Below are 8,091 nucleotides of genomic sequence, written 5' to 3'. Positions count from 1 at the left end.
CTCCGGAGGGCGCACTAGTGTCTGCAGAGGAGAAGCCCCACAGGTCACGTGGTCCCTGCAGCAGCAGCAGCTCCGGAGGGCGCACTAGTGTCTGCAGAGGAGAAGCCCCACAGGTCACGTGGTCCCTGCAGCAGCAGCAGCTCCGGAGGGCGCACTAGTGTCTGCAGAGGAGAAGCCCCACAGGTCACGTGGCCCCTGAAGCAGCAGCTCCGGTGGGCGCACTAGTGTCTGCAGAGGAGAAGCCCCACAGGTCACGTGGTCCCTGCAGCAGCTCCGGAGGGCGCACTAGTGTCTGCAGAGGAGAAGCCCCACAGGTCACGTGGTCCCTGCAGCAGCTCCGGAGGGCGCACTAGTGTCTGCAGAGGAGAAGCTCCACAGGTCACGTGGTCCCTGCAGCAGCAGCAGCTCCGGAGGGCGCACTAGTGTCTGCAGAGGAGAAGCCCCACAGGTCACGTGGTCCCTGCAGCAGTAGCTCCGGAGGGCGCACTAGTGTCTGCAGAGGAGAAGACCCACAGGTCACGTGGTCCCTACAGCAGCAGCTCCGGAGGGCGCACTAGTGTCTGCAGAGGAGAAGCCCCACAGGTCACGTGGCCCCTGCAGCAGCAGCTCCGGAGGGCGCACTAGTGTCTGCAGAGGAGAAGACCCACAGGTCACGTGGCCCCTGCAGCAGCAGCTCCGGAGGGCGCACTAGTGTCTGCAGAGGAGAAGCCCCACAGGTCACGTGGCCCCTGCAGCAGTAGCTCCTCCTCCTCAGGCTGTCAGTGCTTGTGGCTGGCGGCTGCTGTACACACTGAGGACCAGCGCACGTGTACGGGACCATGTGACTCGGGTCGTCCAATCAGCGGCTGTGCTGCAGTGGCCGTCACCTATAGGAGCAGGTAGCGGCTGTCAGCAGCAGTCACACGTGTGCTCGGTGCGCCCCTCCCGTCAGTAGTAGCGCCGCGCTCTCGGTGTTCGCAGCATCCCCGGAACGGCGCCGCCATGCCGTCCCCCATCCCTGTGGAGCGCTTCTTGCCCCGGGACCTGTCCCCTTCCATAGACCTCCGTCCATGCAGCAGTCCGCTGGAGCTGAGCCGCAGCAAGCCCCGCGCCTTCCTGCCCGCAGCAGGCTCCCGCCGCCTGGGCGTTCTCCCTCCTCGCCTGGCTTGGTGCAGCATAGACTGGGAGCAGGTGCGGGTGTTGGAGCCGCTGGGCTCCGGGGGCTTCGGCTCCGTCTACCGGGCCACTTACTGCGGACAAACGGTGGCGCTGAAGAAGGTGAAGCGCTGCAGTAAGAACCGCCTGGCCTCCCGGCAGAGCTTCTGGGGAGAGCTGAACGCCGCCTGCCTCCGGCACCCGCATGTGGTGCGCGTCGTGGCCGCCAGCGCCTGCTGCCCCGGAGAGCCCGGCAGTCCCGGCACCATCATCATGGAGTACGCGGGCAGCAGCACCCTGCACCAGCGCATCTACGGCCGCGGGCCCCCGCTGGGGAGGGAGCGCTGTGTGCGCTATGCCCGGCACATCGCCGACGGCCTGGGCTTCCTGCACCGGGAGAAGGTGGTGCACCTGGACCTGAAGCCGGCCAACGTGCTGCTCGCCCCCCGGGACCTGTGCAAGATCGGCGACTTCGGCTGCTCGCAGCGGCTGCGGGACGGGGAGGAGGATCCGTGCAGCACCCTGCTCCGCCACCTCGGGGGCACCTACACCCACCGGGCCCCGGAGCTGCTCCGCGGGGACCCCGTCACGGTGAAGGCGGACATGTACTCGTACGCGGTGACTGTGTGGCAGATGGTGACCCGGGAGCTGCCGTACACCGGGGACCGCCAGTGCGTGCTGTACGCCGTGGTGGCCTATGACCTGCGCCCCGAGATCGGCCAGGTGTTCAGCGATACCGAGGCTGGCAGGGCGCTGGGGGGCATCATCCAGAGCTGCTGGGTGCCCCGGCCAGAGGAGCGGCCCAGCGCGGAGGCGGTGCTGCACAGCCTGCAGGCGGAAGACTGCTCCTCGGCCTCCTCTGTGCTACCGCCTGGGCGGGACTGCTCCTCGGCCTCCTCTGTGCTACCGCCTGGGCGGGACTGCTCCTCGGCCTCCTCTGTGCTGCCGCCGGGGCGGGACTGCTCCTCGGCCTCCTCTGTGCTGCCGCCTGGGCGGGACTGCTCCTCGGCCTCCTCTGTGCTGCCGCCTGGGCGGGACTGCTCCTCGGCCTCCTCTGTGCTACCGCCTGGGCGGGACTGCTCCTCGGCCTCCTCTGTGCTGCCGCCGGGGCGGGACTGCTCCTCGGCCTCCTCTGTGCTGCCGCCGGGGCGGGACTGCTCCTCGGCCTCCTCTGTGCTGCCGCCTGGGCGGGACTGCTCCTCGGCCTCCTCTGTGCTACCGCCTGGGCGGGACTGCTCCTCGGCCTCCTCTGCGCTACCGCCTGGGCGGGACTGCTCCTCGGCCTCCTCTGTGCTGCCGCCGGGGAGGGACTGCTCCCAGGATCCACCTGAAGCCTCATCCTACACATGAGACGCTGCTCAGGCAGGCACCAGTGATGAGTGTGGTAGTCCTGACCTTCACTCCTGGGTCCTCCAGAGAGGCCTCCTACATACAAGTGATGGCAGCGGGGCACATGGGTGATGAGTCTGCAGCTGTGCCGGGTGACTAGTGGTGATGGCGGCTTGGTTATCGTTATGTCTGGTATTAATATTTATGTTCCGTGTGTTTTACAAGACTCTTTAATAAATGAGATGTGGAGAATTGAGAGCAGGGTGCTGTGTCTGACCCTGCAGAGCCAGCAATGCCCCATGGTCACGTGACCTGCGGAGCCCCCGTACAGGGTGGGTGGTCCGGGCTTCTGGTAATGACCTACAAGTCTCTGCCTGCGGTCAGTGCTGGAATAAGGTCTGGTGACGTCTCCGCTGGTCGTCCACTGCACTGCTGATGTCGTCCATGTCATTTGTGGCAACCTTCAGGCAATAACTGGCTACTGTGTGCCAAAGGTGCTGCTGCCAGTGTTAAGGGCATGGTGGCCATGAGGGTAGTTATCAGCCCATCCTGGCTTCCTCCTGATCAGACCAAATATTACTAGACTTGTTCTGCTCCTGTGCTTAGACTTGGGTGTGGCCATCAAACTGTTAATCTGACCGCAAGTAGAGGTCTCATATGTCCTCACCCATGTACAGGATCAGTGGGGGGCCAACCGCTGCCACCACTACGGTAGAGCGGGGCCCTTCTATCCGCAGTGGCACTGAGTGGCAGGGCGCCTGCTCCACCACAGGGCCACGTTTTCCTGCAGCGCCAGTGAACAGCACAGAGGTTGGTTCCCCATTCTGCCACTGGGTGGTCTCATGTTGGACTCCATGATCAGGGATTTATCGCTTGTCCCATGGATAGGTGATTAAATGGGTTGTGTTCTGTTCCACAAAGAATGTACGGTATTTATTCCACTTTTTATGTAACTGAAAACTTGTTGCAACCTTAATCCACAATCTTCTCTAGTGAAACATTTAATCAGAAATGGCAGTGTAGCCCTGACCCTGGCATGCAGCACATCGGCTGTTGGCGTCAGTCACTCCTTCCACTTCTGCGGTCTACCCTCTACATTTTATACTATGATGTTCCTGGTGCTTTCTTCTATATTGTGAGATTTGTGTGTTTTCCTGTTGTACTTTCATCAGACTTGTTGACCTTCCACTTAAAGGGGTTGTCTGATCTAAAATGACAGGTCTGCAGTCACTCTGACTGCAGACTTGTGCATGCCCCCACTGCACTCAGAAGATCTACCGGTGTCTGGTACGGCTGTCACTATATGTATACACCCAGCCAGAATCTGATTAGACTGCTTCTGACTGCAGACTGACATTTTACACCAGACAACTCCTTTTAGTTTCTTAGAGGGGTTGTCCACTACTAGGGTAACACCACCTTCTTGGTCATAATGTTTAGTCACGATAACATAATAAAGCTTATACTCTCCTGTTCCTGCGATTTCGGCACTCACTGTCCCTGTACCTCTCGTGCGGTGTTGATGTCAGCACCCAATCAGCGTTGGCGTCCTGGTCTCCGGCTTAGGACAAATTGAACATTAAGAGGAAGTCTGAGCTGCAGATGGTCCCTGACTTCCTTTTCATGTTCAGTTTGTCCAAGGCAGAGACAGTGCCACCAGTACTGACTGGAGTCATGTGGGAACACCACACTAGGGCCCTGGGCAGAGCGAGTGTCGGAATGGGAGGGGAGTATAGGCTTTATCTGGGCCAAGCAAGGGGTATGAGAAGTTATCCAAGTAGTGGAAGACTTAAGGTATTTTAATTTCCTAAAACCTGGCCTGGTCACTGAACGGATGATGTGAATTCATTTATATGCAGCCTGTGGAGGAGCGTCTTGTACATGGGTCCCCCCTGTATGTATTAATGAAGGATCCTAATAGAATTTGTCTTCTGAAAAGTGAATCCATTCCTTGCTTAAGGCTCTGAGGCTCAGTATGGAGCCTTCCTCTAAGGCCAGGGTCACACTTGCAAGTTCAATGCGAAAAACTCACATCTCAAGTCCCGGCACTCGGAACCGGAGTTTGCTGCTGCATGTATTTCTATTCAGCCGCACGCTCCGCTCCTGAGTGCCGGGTATTGATGCGAGAGACTCGCATTGACCTTGCAGGTGTGACCCCGGCCTAAGGGCAATGTCGGATGCCCGTATAAATTGGGCTGCAGTGCACGGACGGGTCGGCAGGTCTCTTGACTCAAGCGTGACTGCTCTATAGAAATGTGAAGCTGTCACATGGGTCAGGGGACGTGCCGGCCATTTCGTGCATTGCTCTCCGATTTACATGGTCATCTGACTACACCCTAGGACTGTTATATTTGTTGGGAAGAATAGGGCAGGACACAATGTATCCCATAAGGGCCCTAGTCGTGTCAGTGATCTGGTATTACTTAACCTTTCTGTTTGATGGTGACTGAAAAATGAAAATGCAAATGTGACATCAGCTTTTTTTATCTTTATTATTATTATTATTATTATTATTATTATTATTATTATTATTATATATATATATATTTTTTTTTTTTTTTAATTTATATATTTTTTTTTCTCTGATGTCAGTGAGTGATGGGTATATTGTAACCTCAGACATTTTCGTCATCTACACAGAATATACCATAAATGTCAGATGTGGGTCGTGCTCTCCATCTAGAGAACCAGGAGCCATCCCCCAGATCAGTGAATGGACTGATGGCTGTAGAAGTTCAGGCTTGCTCTATATTCACTGTGGGATATGACGCCATTGTCAGTGTCGCGTTTGGAATTAGTTGGTGTAAGATCTGTAGAACTAAATGCTGAGGATGGAAACCTTAGTAGCTACAGGGCAGACTTCCGAGTTCTGCACACTTTTTATATGACCATAAGCTGTGTTGTATGTTATCCAAACGATGGAGGAAATGGGATGACGTTCCAGAAGTCTCAAGGTGAGGCGACATTCACATATTCCTACTAGAGTAGGTAACCTATTCTTATTCATCCAGAGGCTCTTAGCAATAGATCAGTTAAAATGGATTGAAGTGGGAAACATGTTCTTTAGGTTTTGTCTGTCTAACATCCCAATAGACTTGATTGTCCGTGTCTGTATACATAATGGATGAGAATGGAACATGAGCGGAGTCTCACTGTGACACGCTATCTCTATTAACTGTGTATGGTCACTGTAGGGGTCCATGTGCTGTCTGCAGGGGGGACTGTGCATCAAATTGTACAGTTCTCTGAGGACCTTTTACACAGGTCAATACTCGCTGACTATCATTGCCCAGAGATGGAACGTAAAGTACTACTTTTTTTTTTAACTGTCCACACAGTATGTAGGTAGTGTAAATGGCAGTGGGTCCAATTCATCACTTGCACTTTTTTTTTGAAAGTCACTTGCCTTGCAGTAGTCACTGACTGTTTTTGCACCAAAGTCTTCAAAAATGGCACACACGATTCATGAAATTTACTAAAAAATAAATGACTTTACGGTAGTAGGCATATTCTGCCAGAATGTCACAAATTCCAGGGATTCTCAAAATAATTTAACAAGTTGCAATTGATGAATCTGCTGGAAACTCCGTACTCGGCTCACTATGTGATTAATGCGCAAGAAAAACCAGGTGAACACGTAGAATAAACTTTAAAGGGAACCTGTCCCCAGCAAAAAAAAAAAATGCTGTTAATCTACAGGTTAATAGCTTTACTAAACTGCCCGATGCCTGAACGCTGCGGATAGAAAACAAATTGTTTCAGTCACTGATCCAGCCACCGGGCCTGACTGACAGCCGCCATAATGCAGAGCCGGGGGAGCGGTTACAGCCGCCGCTCTATAGACGCAGTGGTGACTGATACTGGATGCTGTCGGGGCAATGAAGTTCGTTTTTTTTTTTTTTTTTTTTTTTTTTTTCCCCTCGCAATGTGCAGGCATCGGGCAGGTTAGTAACGCTGTTAACCCTATATCTGCAGGTTAATAGCGTTTTTGCTGGGGACAGGTTCCCTTTTAAAAAAGGCACAATTTAAAGGAATAGAGTGCAAATTTAAAATAAACCATAATGTGTGAATTTAATTGAGTCAGACTCTGTGTCTTTATGGAAATTGGCCCATGACATATATGAAATCTATGTATGTGAGACATCTTTAAAACCCACCATAAAAACAATAAAACTTTACAGAACTGTTCATGCTGCTGTGTCAACTATTCCTTTCCTTCATGTTGCACCATGTCGGCCATACCTAGAGATCAGAATTTCCATTGTACTTCAGTCTGTATGGGGGGGGGGGGGGGGGAGTACATCATGCAGACAGCGGCACTGTAGCATGATGCGATTTATTTTATCCATATTTTAATAATTTTTTAAATTTTATTATATAAAAATATATAATAAAATACATTTTATTTATTTTTATCATATTTAGTCTTAATCAAAATGGGCACTGTAAAGTAGCATAATTTGGAACGTGATAACTGCTACTGCTCTGTCGCCACCAATGACGTTTTGCTAGAGGGGGAAAAAAAAATTGCCGCCAACTTGATGGAACCAAAAAGTGTTTTTTCTCTAGCAAAATAGATGCTACCGTGCAGGCGCCACCATCGTGTTCAGAATGAGGCTACTGAGCACCTGTCGGCGCCATTTTTTCCCTCTCAAATTTATGACCAAGGTAAAATATGCCTATTATGCGTTGTATCATGCTACAGCGCTGGCATCTCATGCATGATAAATGTAACGTTTTTTATATTTTTTTTCCAAACCATAAGAAGCCATACAGATGAATCTGTAAGCAGAGCACCACATGAAGCCCAACACACGGAATCTCACTAAATGAAAACTGCAAATAAAGATTGAAGAACAACCACTAGATGGATTTTATCAACCCAGGTATCATTTTAATCAGTATAACCGCCGACCTGATACTGTATGTACTAAGTTCGGGTTCACATTAGCGTTTGAGTCTGCAGTCGGGTGCTGCGGACTTCTTTCCTTACACTCCACCTACTTTCGCATGCGTCCTATGTACCTATCTTTAACATTGTGTACGCAGGGACATGCGTTGTATGCAGATTCGTCCCCGTGCATCATGTTGATGTGCTCGCCAAATGCAAGAAAATGCAACATGTTGCGTTTGGAGGGCACGTGAAAATGACGCACACGGACGCATCTGCATACAACGCATGTTCCTATGTAAACAATGTTAAAGATAAGTACATAGGATGCATGCGGAAGTAGGCGGAGCTTAAGGAAAGAAGTTCGCAGCACCATGCTGCGGACTGAAACGCTAATGTGAACGCGGCCTTACTGAGCACAATCCTGCTGATGGGTTCAGTTTAAGCGCATACAAAAGATTAGTAAAAGTGCCTAGGTTTACTTTTTGAAGAAACTAACATAGTAACATAGTTAAGGTTGAAGGAAGACTTTAAAGGGAACCTGTCACCTGAATTTGGCGGGACTGGTTCTGGGTCATATGGGCGGAGTTTTCAGGTGTTTGATTCACCCTTTCCTTACCCGCTGGCTGCATGCTGGCAGCAATATTGGGTTGAAGTTCATTCTCTGTCCTCCGTAGTACGCGCCTGCGCAAGGCAACATTAGCTGCATTTTAGTGTATACACTTAACCCCTTCATG

The 8,091-nt window shown here is 52.0% G+C and overlaps 1 protein-coding gene across 1 annotated transcript; it reads left to right on the top strand.

The window, feature by feature from the left end:
• Positions 1 to 901: 901 nt before the first annotated feature.
• On the top strand, positions 902 to 4,938 carry MOS (MOS proto-oncogene, serine/threonine kinase). The gene has a single exon (XM_069731368.1). The coding sequence runs from the start codon at positions 982 to 984 to the stop codon at positions 2,482 to 2,484; it is 1,503 nt and encodes a 500-aa protein (XP_069587469.1). The 5' UTR covers positions 902 to 981; the 3' UTR covers positions 2,485 to 4,938.
• The last annotated feature ends 3,153 nt before the right edge of the window (positions 4,939 to 8,091 follow it).

Source organism: Ranitomeya imitator, chromosome 6 (assembly GCF_032444005.1).
Source record: "Ranitomeya imitator isolate aRanImi1 chromosome 6, aRanImi1.pri, whole genome shotgun sequence".
NCBI lineage: Eukaryota > Metazoa > Chordata > Amphibia > Anura > Dendrobatidae > Ranitomeya > Ranitomeya imitator.
The sequence above is the reverse complement of the archived record's forward strand: the minus strand, read 5'-3'. Positions and strand labels throughout refer to the sequence as shown.

Bases quoted from the DNA above. Each gene is read 5' to 3' on its own strand.
- MOS (XM_069731368.1), top strand. From the start codon at position 982: ATGCCGTCCCCCATCCCTGTGGAGCGCTTCTTGCCCCGGGACCTGTCC.